The sequence below is a fragment of the Mustelus asterias genome, chromosome 11, assembly GCF_964213995.1.
Source record: "Mustelus asterias chromosome 11, sMusAst1.hap1.1, whole genome shotgun sequence".
In the NCBI taxonomy this organism is placed as follows: Eukaryota; Metazoa; Chordata; class Chondrichthyes; order Carcharhiniformes; family Triakidae; genus Mustelus; species Mustelus asterias.
Genome location: NC_135811.1, coordinates 26,173,232 through 26,190,339, shown reverse-complemented (window position 1 = coordinate 26,190,339; position 17,108 = coordinate 26,173,232). Strand labels below are relative to the sequence as shown.

Genomic DNA, 17,108 nt, shown 5'->3' with positions numbered 1-17,108 from the left:
ACATGGCTGCAACTTCCCAGCATGGATCACTGTCTGTGTGCAGTCAACTAGCATTAGGAACTGACAAAAAGGTCACTCCTCTCCCTCCCTCCTCTTTGCCCCTTATGTCACATTTATTAATTAGGATGATCAAAATTGGTGCCAGTCATTAATATTTTCTGCTACTTTATTCAGAGGGATTTCTTCACAAACACAAAGCATCCTCTGCAACAATGCTGGAATCAAACAAAGTGTTTGCTGTGGCAGCTCCTATGTTACAGCAATGACATTTTATGCACTATTTCCATTAAAGTCAATGGATGTTATTTTCAAGGCTATAGTACAGAGTTACTGTGTTTTGGGTGCCTGTCCCTTGATATAATTATTTGTTGATGTAAGCTGGCAACAATTGTTTCTGCTTTCCTGACAAGATACAAAAAGCTTCAACACTATAGAAAGATGGAATATACAGAAAATATGTTGATTTGTTTTGCTGGTGGTTTTGCAATGCAGCACAATCTAACAAAATTAGGCTAGCTGCTTTAATTTAGCGATTTACACAGTTCAGAGAGTGATTGTTGTAGGTGCAGCACGGTGGCGCAGTGGTTAACACTGCTGCCTTACAGTACCAGGGCCCTGGGTTCGATTCTGGCCTCTGGTGACTGTCTGCGAGGAGTTTGCACATTCTCCCCATGTCTGCCTGGGTTTCCTCCGGGTGCTTCAGTTTCCTCCCATAGTCCAAAGATGCGCTGGTTAGGTGTATTGACCTTGCTAAATTTTCTCTTAGTGGCAGGGGGGAACGAGCAGGGTAAATAAGTGGGGTTACGGGGACAGGGCTTCAGTGCAGGCTCGATGGGCCAAATGTCATCCTTCTGCACTGTAGGGATTCTATGAGAATTTCTCAACAAAAAGTAGGGCCAGCAGAGAAGATGAAAGGGTATCACGTTTGCTGGATTTACAGCCAGGTTGAGAAGTTGGGATGGGTGACCCTGGAAGCACTGAGGAGGTTGTCAGGTTCAGAGGTGGGCTGGGCTGAAGGCCGGCTTTGGAGGTCCGGCATTATGTCCAAAATATAAAAATAAAGAATAAAACAAAATAAAGAACTAAATAATACTCATCCCTCAAGCCTCACCCCCTCAGCCCCCCCCCCCCGACACACTCCCCTTGCCCCATCCATGTTACTCCATGCTCCCACCCATCCCCATACCCTCCATACCAACCTATTCCCCTCCATCCACTCCCATGGATCTTCATAGCCTCTGTGCCAATGTAGTGCCAACTCAAACCAATCCATCCCCCATCACCCATTTCTCTTACACCCACCATGCCAGCTCACCCAGAATCTACCATGAGCTGACCTCAGGACCCATGCTGATGAGATAAAACAAAGTTCTAAAATACTCATTTACTGCATTTACTTTATTTACATTTTTATTTAAAATAAATAAAGGCTGATAACCAACAAACAGTTCATTCAAGTACACAATCCTTTATAACAACAAGCATTAAAATGTATATCCTCACTTCAAAAAGTCTATAACCACATGTAGCTGTCAAATGGAAATGGCAGACACCCAGCTGTGATAATGGGTGGTTGTGAAATCCATTATGTAGCAGTAATCCAGTAATGATAACCATCAGGCTTATGTCAATAGAGTAAAATACAAAGCAATTATTTTTTTTTAACACTCCAGGCATTCTTTTCAAAAATTTAAAGGACATAACATTTAAATTCCCTGGCAACCTGACAGCTCTCTCTGACAGGTGCTTTTGACTGTTTTACTTGACCCACTTGACAGGTCCGCTTGACAGTTCCTGTGAGCTTGACAGTAATGAATTTGTTTTTTTTTTCATCCAATATTTATGTCTACCTTTAACAATTCTGAACCTTACGACCCTCAAAGGTGCCCTGGGACCAAATCACAAGGGGTACTTTACCCTTCCAAAGGAGTAACCCGGCTATCCAAATGAATCCAAAATGTTCAGATCTGTTCTTACTTGGTCAAATCTGCACGCTTGGGATCCCACGCTCCAAGGCTACAAAAGTCCCACTTGAATGGAGGCAGCTGACGATTTAACTAGCCACCCCCAATCCCACTCCTGCAAAAATGGGAATTACCATGTTCGGGAATGGGACTTTACGATTTTCAGCCTTTTCTGCTGTTTTTGCCACAATGGTGACTTTTTCTGTCACAGCGAACCTCTGGGGCTTGAATCTACAAAAGGTATGAAGGAGAAATAATTTGCATTGAAGCAGCTTGTCTCCTTTGCTATCTGCGCTTCTATGGAAAAAGCAAATTAATATAAATAAATAAGTGCATTGTTGCCAAGTGTGTACCTTCATTTTCAAATGTTTTATATGTTGGCCCAAAAATGGCTAATCGTTTGGCACTAGTCAAAGTGTCTGTTTGAAAGTAGACCACAGACCTGGCTCCTATTAAACACACCGCAATGGCCTCTAGTTTTGATCCCAGAACTGTGCTGAAATGAATTGCTGTGATCTGGACCAGTGGCAGGAATGACCATATACCATTGGGTTGGGTCAGAGATAACAACCCCAAGAACCCCGTTCCTTATCAGTGTTCACTGATGAGAAGTGTATGGCTGTCAATGTTTTTGTGGTGCCTGGTCTGATATTCTGAGAGTGATGACTGCATCAGGAACAGCCACTTGGATCATCCAAAGGTCTGTGGTTATTAATCCAGCACCTTCAGGAATCTCATGAATGCAGTGGACTCTTGGATAGAGTCAGAAATCCTGGAATCAATTAAGAATTGGTTCAACACTGGGCGGTGACATAATGGCATTGTCACTGGACTAGTAATCCAGAGACCCAGGGTAATGTTCTGGGGACCTGGGTTCGAATCCCACCACAAAAGATGGTGAAATTTGAGTTCAATAAAAATCTGGAATTAAAAGTCGAATGATAACCATGAAACCATTGTTAATTTTTGTAAAAACCCGTCTGGTTCACTAATGTCGTTTAGGGAAGGAAATTTGCCATCCTTGCCTGGTCTGGCCTACATGTGACTCAAGACTCACAGCAATGTGGTGGACTCGTAATTGCCCTCTGAAATCAAGATGCTCAGTTCAGGGGGCAATTAGGGATGACAACAAATGCCAGCGATGCTCACATCCCACGAAAGAATAAGAAAAATAAAACAAGGTGTCATCTGTAATGACCTTGTGTTCTTGTTAAGAATGGGGGAAGTGCAAGGTCGACCAGGAGCAGATCGCAAAAGCTCCTAAAGTGTGCGTTACCCAGAAAATGTTAGACGAATTAAAACTTCTTCTAAATTCTAGGTAACTATCACACAGACCGCATCCCCAAAGGATTACACCCCCAATAGGAACCCCCAACCCATGGGACTTCCCACCCCCACAGGGACTCTTTGACCCCGACCACCTACCGCCCCCCCCCCCAAACAGGCCTGAATCCCATCACTTTCTCCCACGCACACCACTGCCATTGGGCCCGACTCAATCCCACCCCACCCAACTCTTCCCAAGACCGACCTGACTCTCTCCATCTCCCTACGCCTCCATCAAGGCCTAACCCCCATCCCCCAACACCTAGCCCAACCCACTTTCGTCCGACCCACTTACCCTACATTTAACAGTCACTGTTAAGGCCCACATTTGAATGAGTTTGCAAGGTAAAGAAAGGCAGAGTGTAGAAGGTAATGCAACAGAGGAGTGGGTGGAGCAGAATTCCTACTCATGCGTCTGAAGCTATTGAATTATTTGATGCAGAAAATGGAGAAAAAAATTTGAGAGGTGGGGGTGGTCGGGGGGGGGGGGGGGTTGTGCAGAGTGCTCAGTTGCACTTCTCTAGTCGCTGTGCCCAGCTGGTCCATTAGGCTGAGTGCAGGTTCAGGAACATTTCCTTCAAAGTCTTGAACGAGTGTGGGAAAAAGAAAGAAAAAAAAAAACGCCTTGAAATATTTCTACTAATTCTATTAATACAATTGTCAAAGCACAATTCTCCTGCAGTCTGTGTTGTTGGCCTCGAGTTGCAGGGAGACAATAGCGTTGTGCTGGCTTTGGTTAGCCCCAGTTATTTACATCTGTGAAAATGGTACAAATGTGCTGCAGAGGGCACGTTCTGATTATTGTTCTCTGATTCAAGTCTAGACGGGGCAGAAACCTTTGTATCATCCGAGTAAACGCTGGGGAGATGCTGGGTTTACAGATCCAGCCAATCAGCGTTGTGCCTTTAAAAGCCACCCACCCGTGAGGTGCTGGGAGACTGCAGCTGTAAAATTTGCTGGAGGCAACTGCCGAAGTTCTCAGAAAATGCAGAGAAACAGTTCTGAGCAAGATGTTTGTGTGTAAAGCGCCGTTTCACAAAAGGTCCCAATTGTTCCAGTGATGCCTGGGCAGATTATTAGCTGCAAAAACTGAAATATTTATGAACGTTCGCTTAAAACAAGAGGAATGGTTTTGAACCTCTCTTTTTTTTTTCCTTATATTTTGTAATGCTGCTGAAGATTTTTTTTTGTTGTGTGTAATACATCATTTCCAATGCATTTGATCTGGAGCAGAAGGAGGAAAAGATGGGCTTTATATGTTGAAAGCTGACATCCGGATCCTCATCACTGCTGCTGCAGTACAAGAGCTACGACATGTGTTGGCACAATAGAGTGCAAAAATATACTGTTTCTTGGGGAAGCAAAAGTCAATTCAAATACAAAATTTCAATGTTTAAAAAAGGCAGCAAATAGGCAATGACCTGTTCCAATAATATTGCATTAGACTGCCTTCTCAGTAACACGGCACTCCCACTATTTCGCTTGCTGCCTTAGATGCATCCCTATCCTCGTCAATGGAATTCTTCTTTCTCTGAACTGGCAGAGTTGGACTCGGGCTATGTAACAGAGGTGGGACGGACTCTCTGGCCTGTCTGGGCCTGGCAGTCTCAATATCGTTTTTTTTTCCCTCCTCTCAAAAGTCGTGATCAAATTAAGAGATTTAAACGTGATCAAAATGGCTGCCCCATCAATTAAAAGAGAAATGGTGAAATGAAATATCACACGTGAATAATTGTCCTCAGTGAGGTCTCCAGCAACAGACTAAAAAAGGTGGCTGCAGGAAGAAACTTGAGCGGATTCCCTTGATTACAAATCTCTAAATTACAAGAGTTTTTCTGTGTTGATAAATCAGAAAGAGAAATGGAATCCAGTTCGCCAACATACGCACTTGTGAAATGACAGCGGAAGGACTGCTTGTGCTGTTTATCTGCTTTGGATACGGAGTTACATCACATTGAAAATGTGATCATTTCCCTCAGGGTATATTGGGCACAGCCACAGTACTATATGGAAATGTGCTGTTACTTAAAGAGAATGAGAAGGTCCTCTTAGCAAGACACAATCACGTTTTGGTATGATGACTGGAATTTTATCGTTCCGCCCGCCACAGGAATCGGAGAGGGCGAGGGGCGGACAATGGAAAGACCCCTTGGCCTTGGGCGGGATGTTATGGTTTCAGGATCAGCGAGGCCATAAAATCTCACCCATTGTCTATCAATACAACTAAATTCCTCTGCGCTTTAAAACAGCTGGTTTCTTTGCTTTTAAAATGTAGGTTTACAATGTGCATGCACCGGTTTAAGATTTTCAGTTTTCCTAGTTGGTAAATTTCCCTTCTTTTAAAATCGGCCTACTGTCAGAGCAACTCCTCCAAACATTTCAGTCTTGTCAGCCTGTCAAAGTGACCGGGTTAAACTGATGTTGGGTAGTTATAATCCCACTATCCTGGGTCTTTGTATGTTTTAGTTCAGTTACAGAACCATCAAAAATTTCCACTTCACACACTCCTCTTCAATTGTGATTAGTGTCACCGGCCTTTGAACAGTTTTGTGTCGAAGGCTGCCATCTCCCCCACCTCCCGGCTCCCCAGGTGAATGGAAAGTCACAGGTCAAGTCAGTACTTTATCTCTCAAAGACTCTCAGTAAAATGTCTATCAGGATAACAAAGTCAGGACACCTTGCTGCTGATTTGTTAGAGCTTGGGTGCAAAACACCAGCCTGCTGCATGGAATCAGTTCACACAAGAAGATCCTTCGCAAGAAGTTTCTCTTCCAATTCCGACCACATTTTTTTTTGTGTAGTGCAACATTTGCTAGGAATTGGAGATTTACACATAAGCATCAAAGATTAACATTTATCTATATCTCGAATATCCAAGAAACCAGGGGAATTTGGTTTCTACTAAACCTGCAAAACAAGCTGCAGTTAATGGAAATCATTGCAAATGTGAATAGGAGCTACCACTTTTGTTAGGATATATTTTATTTTTGGCCTACTCTCTCTCAGTTTTTCAAAACATCAACTCATTAGTACAAGGTTGGTGATTGGCAGTGGGCTTTAAGTAAAGTTCAAATGGTTAAAGAATGATATGATTTTACAATATATTCTGAAAGCAAGTAAATGTTCGTGACTGGTTCCATACCTGTCTGCAAGTAGTGAGTTATTAACTCTCGGGCAGATGCTTCCCAGCAGGGCTAAGGGCTACCCAGTCCATTCTGGACTGACTGGGACTGACTGGCGGCATGGTGGCACAGTGGTTAGCACAGCGCCAAGTACCCAGGTTCGATTCCCGGCTTGGGTCTCTGTCTGTGCGGAGTCTGCACATTCTCCACGTGTCTGCGTAGATTTCCTCTGGGGTGCTCTGGTTTCCTCCCACAATCCGAAAGACGTGCTGGTTAGGTGCATTGGCCATACTAAGTTCTCCCTCAGTGGACCTGAACAGATGCCGGAGTGTGGCAACTAGGGGATTTTTCACGGTAATTTAACTGCAGTGTGAATGTAAGCCTACTTGTGACACTAATTAATAAACTTAAACTTACTCACTTGCTGGATACAATACTGGCTAGGGCTTGGGATTGAGCATCCTGCCAGCCTTTGGCTAAAAGTAGTTGATGGCGCCGAAAGAGCAATGTAGGAGGGAAAAAAAAACAACTTTAAAAATAAAGTTTAAAAGTGCAGGTGACAACTTTTTGTGTTTCGAAACCGGGCCACTCCAAGTTAACTGGCTGAATAAAGCTAACTGTGTGCGGCCAAGCTGTACACTTTCTATTTCCACATTCTTCTTTTCCTGCCACAGGAAAACATTTCAACATGTCGCTAATTTGGAGAACCAGATGTTTGCTTTTTTTGTTGGCCGTATTTGTCGGTCTTTGGGTCTCTTTCTTGTGTTGTAAAACCTCCCCTTTTATTGGGGTACGTTGTTGGGGGATTTTGTGGTGGCTTTTCATTGAGAGCATCCATTTTATTTCCACGTCACAGAGATAGAATTTCTCAGGTTAAAATCTATCACACTATCAATATAGGATATTTCTAGGAAACAGTTCTTGTAATTTATACAGCCAGAATATCGCGCCCATGCCTCACACCAAATGCCCATTGATGGCCCTGATTTTGCTGTAATTGGGCAACTATTGGGATCCGCAGGTAGTTCGACTTTACTTGCACCCTACGGCTCAAAAGTGTTTTTGTCCACGTAGTTGGAGAGGCGATGGCCTAGTGGCATTATCGCTAGACTATTAATCCAGAAACCCAGCTCTGGAGACCCGGGTTCGAATCCCACCACAGCAGATGGTGGAATTCGAATTCAATAAAAAATATCTGGAATTAGGAATCTACAGATGACCGTGAAACCATTGTTGATTGTCGGAAAAACCCATCTGATTCACTAATGTCCTTTAGGGAAGGAAATCTGCCATCCTTACCTGGTCTGGCCTACATGTGACTCCAGAGCCACAGCAATGTGTTTGACACTCAACTGCCCTCGGGCAACTATCTCATGGGCAATAAATGCTGGCCCCGCCAGTGATGCCCATGTCCCATGAATGAACAAAAAAAAGTTGCCAAAAGCTGAGAACGTCCCAGTGAGGGCATTGGAAACCGGGTGAATGCAACAACCAATCACAGCCGAAAGGAATAAGATTCCTCTTTTTTTTATAACAGTTAATTTTCTATACCAGAGAGATTGACTGGCAATCAGTAACAATTATCACATTGTTACTCTATGAATTACTGGTCGTGGATATCTGCTGCAGGTTTGGTTTGTATCTACTGCATATCCACAGCAACTTCACGATATTCAGTGCATGTCAATGGTGAGGCAGACAGTGAGACAGTTGTTTTTACAAAGCTCGCAATAGAGCAACGCAACTGGAACAGGCCTTGCAACCGTGTATCTGCTCCTCGTGTGGAGCTGCCATGCAATCCTGCGAGTTCCATTCATTTCAGTATTACTTTGACAGCAGAATTCAGATACCTTCCCCTTCTAAGTGCTTCATCATCATAAATTGCCAGGCCATCTGTGCCATCCTCTTACCACAATAAAGTAAATCTGTGGCCTATAAAATTGTATAAAAATGAATTATCGGGATGAATTTCTGAGGCATGTCTGGCCCATGAGATTGGGTTCTGTTCACGGCTGGTGCTGGCTCAAGAGAAACCCTGAACTGACCAAAACTGTGGCCGGGATGCTTCCTGATGGGACGCTTGTGACTCCCTCTTGGGCTACAGGTAAGTTGTAAATGTAACCCTAGCCGGAGAGAGGAGAAGAACTGTGCAGAGGCAGTGAAACTCTCAGTAGAAGGCTCTACCCAACAAAGGGCTTTAGGGAGCATTCGTAACAGCCCCCTTAGCGAGAGGCACTTGCATTTCCACATGGAGGTGGTCACTGAACTGTGCCAGCTCCTACAACTCAACCTGCAGCCGCACAGCAAGGTGAGACTATCCTTTCACTGGCTATCAAAGTTTCTATCGCCCACAATTTCTATGCCATCGTTGGCAGGAGCAGGTGGCATCAGCATCAAGGTGGCACAATGGTTAGCATTGCTGCCTCACAGCGCCAGGGACCCAGGTTCGATTCCCAGCTTGGGTGACTGTCTGAGTTTGCACATTCTCCCCCTGTCTTCGTGGGTTTCCTCTGGGTGCTCCGGTTTCCTCCCACAGTTCAAAGATGTGCAGGTTAGGTGGATTGGCCATGCTAAATTGCCAATTGGTAGCCATGCGTGCGTTTTTGAATGTGCAGTCAGTTAGCACATGTTCCGTGACAGGCCTCAAGCTGAAATCATTTAGAGGAGGAGACAGCATTGAGTTTTTACACGCTCCCTGTCTAAAACGGTATTGGACATGAGGTGATGTCAACCACCCACCTTTCCCAGAAACAGTATTTGATTAATGTGACCCTCCCTCAAGGTCCCTTGTCATTTGGGATTATGCTTCTGGTCTAGTTACCGCTTCAAACATGGGCCCCAAAACTAACCCATCTGTAGAGCCAGGCAGTCCCTAACATTGAACGGAACTCAAATCGGAGCTTTCCTACATTTTAGCAAATTGATCAAAACTAGCATTGTGCAGTCTGATCCTTCAAACCATTATTTCCTGCAATTCCATGGGCCTGACTACACGTACATTCGCACGCACGGTTTCTTGTCATTTAGGACGCAACCTTTCATTTTAAAAGAAAAATAGAGAAATGAAAGATTTTCCCCAGCAGGTGGCCATCATCTTTACTCCTGATCAATTACATTCGGGAGCTTCTAGCTAGGAGGCGCACATGAGGCCGTTTCCCTCTTCTCGAGCACCCCTCCCCACGCCACTGTGAGATAAGATTTAATACTTGGTTTAAAGTACCTTTGTGCATTCCATCCTCCTCCCCCATACCCGACACCATTCCCCCCCCCCCCCAACAGAACAACCAAGATCAAGAGCTCTTCACATGTTAACTCTTCGGCACAAATTATGTCAGGCCACTTAATGGACAAACAGTTTACAGTTCTGTACCTTACCCTTATTACAGAGGAAGTAATCTTACCTATACTACTACTCCTACCTGCGCGTGTTGTTGTTGACAAACATCCACCAGCGCTTCTGTGGGGTTTTTTTTAACTTCATGTTTGTGTTGAGCACTGAGTACACTTTTGATATTGGCATACTTTGTTAATCAAACCAGTTGTGAATATATTGATCCGTCTTGTCGTTTTCCTTTGTGTTCTTCTGCTACGGATATTCTTGAGATTTTGTTGATTTGTTCCAGCAAAAAAAATTGATTTCTATTATATCTACCATCCATGGCCTTGAACTGAACTGATGATACAGAGGAATGTAAAGCATGTGTATCTCAATAAGCAATCCAGCTATAGTCAGGATTTTGAAGCCATCTAAGTGGAAAGGCTTGTTGCCTATAGAACATCCTGAGGAAGCAATTAGCTACTCTCATTCATGCCATTGTAGAAGTATTAGCATAGTATGAGGGAAAGTAACAAAATATGAAGTTCACATTTTAATCAAGCCTGTACCATCTCCTTTATCTGTTTGTTATAATTCTGATGATTTCAAATCTCTTTAAAAGCAGGTTTTTAATGGTTACGATGCTACCAGAATATAGATAGTCCTTGAAGAACAGTGAAGAAAGCTAAATTAAGTAGTTCAATGAGGAGTGAATTAAATGCAGATTTTTTTTTGTGAAGAAGTATCATTCTGTTATCGGCTCAATGTGCAGCCTCCATGTTTTTCCTCCGACTTATTGTCTACGATAAAAATGCTCATTACGATTAATTATCGCAACTTGAAAATATTTGTAATCAAAGTGACCCAAGGTTAAAGCCGACTAATTTACTGAGCCTTCAGATTCTTATTTGCACCTCACTTCCTTTTAAAAAGTGAAAATGTTTCCTTTATTATTAGAATCCTGCCTCTAATGTATTGCCGAATTTTAGCCCTAATTATGTTAAAAGAATGCTTTTAGTTTGAATCCTTGTTTTATTAGTTGGCGCTCTGCAAAATTAAGTCAAGAGTAGATGCGCTAAGTAAGGAAGAGGTTGAGAGTAAGGCGATAAAAACAGTTGGACAAAATTGAGATACTGACTTAAAAAGAAATTGCATCCAGTAAAACAGGCTTTTGTTTACCATCTTATTGAAAGCTTTAATATTATGTCATTCTTATACCTAAAATACCAATGAAACAAAATGCCACTGATTATCTTGCGTTGGTTGTATTTATTTATTTCCCTGTAAAATATTGCTCATATTTTCAAATCTCATCTGCATTGTTCTTTAAAACGTATACGCAACTCCAGCATTCCTGTCTTCAGAAGCAAAAGTATCCATACTTAGTTTCTGTACACAAGAAAAGACGGTAGCTAAATTCCTTGAAGCCTCGTAAGGAAATAGTTATATCCAGGGGAGGTTTTTATGCAGTTTGATACACTTGAAAGCTGCCTGTGTAAGGCAGTAACAGGGAAACTGAAGCTTTAATGGAGCAATGCTCCCTCTGTTTTCGTCCTTTTCAACTCGTGGTTTGGTTCTAGGAATCCTTTTCCTGAAACCGTTGACAATACAGTACACCAGGTCTGCAGGCAGGTTTCATTATGTTGAAAGCTAAGAGCATTTACACATTTCCTTTGTTGTTTCAGTGGTCTGGGTACAAGCTGGCTAGCATTGGGGGTTGCTGAAGGTTCCTCTGTTGATCCTTGCTGGCAGGAGTAGTCAGATAGCAAGATGGATCCAGCGCTTGCAGTGAGTGATGAATGGCGACAGAGGTGGTCATTCATCTCCTGCTTAGATTGTGGACAAAAACTAAAGCAGTTTTGCAGAAGACATGTCAGCAAATGTGATAATTTTGTAACCTGTCAGTAGGATAGAGAGCAGCCCCTTTGGAGTGTCGGGAGGAGGGTATTAGTGATCTGACATGTATCATTTGCAATCCGATCTACATTTTGCTTGTTTAGTGCAAAGCAATGCCCTTCACACATTCTTCCTTGGCTTCATTTGTAAATACGAGACATTAAGAAATAAAAGCAGACAATACAGGAAGTGCACAGCAGGTCTATCAGCGACTGTAAAGAGAAAAGACAGATTAATATTTAAGGTGTGTAGACCTTTGATCAAAACTGTTCTGCCAAAGGTTCCACACCTGAAACGTTAACCTGACTTTAATCTTTTCAGATGATGACCCAGACCTGCTGTGTATTTCCAGCATCTTCTGGTGTTATTAGAGATTTTCAGCACGTGCAAGTTTTTTTAAATCCCCCCCCACCCCCCCCCTTGCTATCTCTACTGGGCATTTAAGAATTTGACATCCATATAATCGACAATAATTGGATGCTTGGTACCTTTGTGCACTTTTTTTTTTAAAGAAGTGCAATATACTTGTGGATGTGAGTCTGTATGTTTGTTTAATGTTCACTTTGAAAGTAATTTTCAAGCCCTCACCGTAAACAGAAGCTGGCTGTGTTCAGCAAACAGCGGGAATTATATCCGATATGTGTAGTTTCATGTAGAAACGTGAAAGTATAAATGTGCTGCTATTTGATACTGCAAAGCTTTCAATGCTATTCAGTCGTTACATCTACATGAGCACCTCCAGCCTGCAGACTGTGACAGCTTTGATCACTGAAGTTAGCTGAGTTAAAGATTTTATTTGTTGCAAATTCTAATATGCCTTTACTTTTCTTTTTGTTTCCTCCCCCCTGCCCCCTCTGTTAAATTCCCTGTCTAGGATCATCCAGAACCGGATCCTCATGTTTATCCTGGGCGCCATCATTCTCCTCACCATTGTGCTGGCCATTTATTTTGCTGTCACAGGCCACTGATACATCTCTATTCTTCTGTGATTAATAACGACAAACTGCTTGTTCTGTGTAATTAGGACAAATTGGTCACATGAATCATCTTCTTGCACTGACAGATTTCTTCTCTACTGCGCGTTGACTCCGGTACAAGCCGGGGGAAAAAAAATGGGGTTTTTTTTGTATCATTGTTTGCTTATTTCCTTTTGCTGTTGTTGAGAAGGTGACTTGGATTTTTTTTTAGTTATAACTGGGATTGTTGAGGTGTTGCTGTGTGTTCAGTGCTGGCAGAAGAAAAGAAAAGTAGAATCATTTTAAGTCCTGTTGTGATGGGATTGTATGTTGGTGTGCTTACAGACCTTTGTGTATGTGTGTACAATCTGTCAACAGCTTGCAGGTTATATCTACAGAGGATAAATGATGGGGAACTGTGGTTAACTAAAAAAAAATAAGACGTAGAGTGCCGCCCTGACATACACAACTCCCAGGTCCAAAGGACAAGTGGATTGCTTAATTCTCTGACGTCACGTTGGTTTAGATTTTAAGCACAGACCAATTAATGATTGTGACACTCCCGCTCCCACAAATGCATCATGTAACATTATGGAATATGCAGGCAGCTGTTTTTTTTTCTCTTAACAAAATAATGGAAATATATCACGAACCCGTGGGTCCTACTTTCTGTAATAAAAGTGCAATATGCTTAAAAGATGCCAAGCTGCAATTTAAAAAAAAAATTAGAAACACAAATCAGCATTCTAAAAGGCTGCTGCTGCAAATTTTAAATGCTCCATGTAAATGACAGCAAACCTCGAGCGTTGCCTGACGTCAGTTCGTAGCTACACGATGAAGAGCATTTGATATTCTGTTTAAGGCAGTCTGAATTGTCTTATTTTGGAACTGGCTTGGTGGGGGGCTTTCTTTGCTTTTGCTTCAGAGCTGAGAGCTTCAAAGGCTCAAATTAATCGTGAACAAAATTGTGCAGATCTGACCATCCCATGTGGGTAAAACCCATTGAGGTTATCATTATCTTAAATTCCACCAATTCACCAAACCTCATCAGATAATGACCTCCGCATAGTTTTTTTTTATTACCATGGCAGCACAGATTGTCTACCACACAGAAAAAAAATTGCGTTCTTCACAATACTTTTTTTTTCCTTTCTCTTTTTTTTTATAAAACCTGTCAGATCATTTCAGTATTTCAAACCTGAAGAAAACAGCCTGCCTGAAAATGTATTTGAAGTTGTAATAGTGTCAAAAAGTCACGGTTGACTGACAGATGTCAGTCCCAGTGGACCTCATTAAATCATAAAAACTTGACAAGGAAATAATTGTGCATCACCAACAACCTGGCTGCTGTTTAAACATTTTATTTTGTTTCATTATTAGGATCAACTATTTTGTTCATTAAGAAATTGCATTAAACAACAGTTTTGTGGCTAATGATCTGTTCTGGGCTTATGTCTGTTTTCTTTAAACATCAGCTGCGTCATGTGGTTTCTTTTGCAGTCGTGCTATCATCTGGCAGAAATCCACCCCTCAGAGCTGCGGGTACCATTGGAATATAAAATGGATTATTCATTACCAACCTCCTTGTGACTTATTTGGTTTCATGTAGTGGTTGAGGGTTTCACTGTCTTTCCGCGGAGAAGATGAAAACTTGTCAAAAATAGGTTATATCTTATTCTCGGGGCAACAAAATCAGTGGGTACACACATGCTTCAATGTTTAATGAATGCAGATTTTAACCCCTTTACATGACTTTGACTGTGAGCTCTGCGTCGACAAAGAAACCTCACTTTAAGAAAGAACTGGTAGTTAATTGGCAATCTGGAAGTGTGTCATGATTTATAAATTACTGCTAACTTTAGGTTATATTTTCTAATAATGAGATATTTCAAAAAAATCCATACATATTCATGCACTTACATTTCCACACGTATGAAAAAAAAAGCAGGCTTAATTATGTGTGAATTTTGGCATTATTGTAATGACCACTTGGAGTTGAATGTTTTCTGGTATTTTATTTATTCAGTCGATTTTGTACAAAGAGCTATGAAATCTGCCTCTGTGTTTGCTTTCCCCTTGTTCTGCATTAGATGTATGGAATGTGTATGTTATTTAATGTATCAATTACAGTATTACATTCCAAAAGAATGAACTGTTTGTGTCGCCTTTTTTTTTCTGCTTTATACTGAGTGATCACATTTCAAAGCTTGCACTGTACGATACCTTAAGTGTTTTTTTTCTTCAAATTCAAGGATTTTGATAACCCAAGTGGATATATGCTGTCTATTGATTTTTTTTTTTACAATGACTCCTGGATAACCTATTTCCTCATTCATTTTTAAACTGAACTCGTGAGATTTTAAAGCAATTCTGCCCAGACTCTGAAAATCAAAATCCCTCTTTGACCCCTGAAATTCTAATCCCAGCATAGATCACAGTTGTTGAATATTATCTTTTTACAAAGCTGGTAAAACAAAAATGTCCAAATCACTGGATACAATAGGTCATGACTGTCATTCTAATTAGTGATGCAAAGGATCATTCTATAATATCATTTAAATACATCACAAAAGTGATACTATCCTTATTTATTTATATTTTACTGCAGCATTGCGGATTGTTCAAAACTCAAAACGAATTTAGATACATCTGGTTATCCAACCCACAATGACTTGTGCATTCTTATATGTAACTGGCTGTTACATACCTTTCGATTTAGCAGCAACATCTCACTGTATGAAGCCTTAACATTATACTCCCTGTATGTGAAAAATAATATCCCTGTGACTTTACTTGATGACATCTGCTTAAAGGATATTTACTCGGAATTTTGATTCATTAAAGTACATAGTTACAGGAGTAGGCCATTCAGCCCCACGAGCCTGTTTCATCATTCAGTGAGATCTGATCAGAAAATGGCTACATGTAACTGAAATCTATTTAACCTGACTTTATATTGTCAGTGTAATAAGTACTTTGTGGCACCCAGCTCGTTATCATTTTAAACCATTCAACAACATCTTTCGGTCACATTTGTCCTAAAACAAATGATTAAATGCTTTTGACAGGATTACGAAGAGGTGAAACTTTAATGATTCGGAGTGCTTAAAGATTTAAATGCAGCTTAAAGATTTCCGAGGACTGTGCATGAGATGAGTTCCAAACTCTTCTTACTGGTGACCACGTTCTAACTCGCTGACCTAATCACAAGCCCAGCTTCACCATCGATGCATTCTGAAAAGTCTGAAATCTTAAGGAGTCTATATATGATGACATGCATGCATGGGCTCTGAATTTTACCACGATGGAGAGCCTCTCTGTCATGACACAAATAGCGGATTGCGGAGGCAGGAATGGGAGCGGTTCATATTTCATACACCTGCAGTTCACGGAAGCAGCTGCCTCCACTTGCATCCGATTTTGGTAGCCCAGGAGTGTGAAACCTGAAGTGTGCAGAGTAGAGGTAAGAGCAGGTGCGAGCTTTGTGTATTTCTTTGGTACCCCTTTGGAGAGAACATAAGAACATAAGAACATAAGAAATAGGAGCAGGAGTAGGCCATCTAGCCCCTCGAGCCTGCCCCGCCATTCAATAAGATCATGGCTGATCTGACGTGGATCAGTACCACTTACCCGCATGATCCCCATAACCCTTAATTCCCTTACCGATCAGGAATCCATCCATCCGCGCCTTAAACATATTCAGCGAGGTAGCCTCCACCACCTCAGTGGGCAGAGAATTCCAGAGATTCACCACCCTCTGGGAGAAGAAGTTCCTCCTCAACTCTGTCTTAAACCGACCCCCCTTTATTTTGAGGCTGTGTCCTCTAGTTTTAACTTCCTTACTAAGTGGAAAGAATCTCTCCGCCTCCACTCTATCCAGCCCCCGCATTATCTTATAAGTCTCCATAAGATCCCCCCTCATCCTTCTAAACTCCAACGAGTACAAACCCAATCTCCTCAGCCTCTCCTCATAATCCAAACCCCTCATCTCCGGTATCAACCTGGTGAACCTTCTCTGCACTCCCTCCAATGCCAATATATCCTTCCTCATATAAGGGGACCAATACTGCACACAGTATTCCAGCTGCGGCCTCACCAATGCCCTGTACAGGTGCATCAAGACATCCCTGCTTTTATATTCTATCCCCCTCGCAATATAGGCCAACATCCCATTTGCCTTCTTGATCACCTGTTGTACCTGCAGACTGGGCTTTTGCGTCTCATGCACAAGGACCCCCAGGTCCCTTTGCACGGTAGCATGTTTTAATTTGTTTCCATTGAGATAGTAATCCCATTTGTTATTATTTCCTCCAAAGTGTATAACCTCGCATTTCTCAACGTTATACTCCATTTGCCATATCCTCGCCCACTCACTCAGCCTGTCCAAATCTCTCTGCAGATCTTCTCCATCCTCCACACGATTCACTTTTCCACTTATCTTTGTGTCGTCTGCAAACTTCGTTACCCTACACTCCGTCCCCTCCTCCAGATCATCTATATAAATGGTAAACAGTTGCGGCCCGAGTAC

The 17,108-nt window shown here is 42.0% G+C and overlaps 1 protein-coding gene across 4 annotated transcripts in view; it reads left to right on the top strand.

The window, feature by feature from the left end:
* Window positions 1–14,728, top strand: part of vti1a (vesicle transport through interaction with t-SNAREs 1A) — a 343,061-nt gene extending 328,333 nt beyond the window's left edge. For all 4 annotated transcript variants that reach the window (XM_078223312.1, XM_078223314.1, XM_078223311.1 and 1 more), the window contains one exon: window positions 12,499–14,728. In XM_078223312.1, the coding sequence (XP_078079438.1) occupies window positions 12,499–12,592 (94 nt within the window). In that variant the 3' untranslated portion in view covers window positions 12,593–14,728. The remainder of the gene's footprint in view (window positions 1–12,498) is intronic.
* Window positions 14,729–17,108: the final 2,380 nt, after the last annotated feature.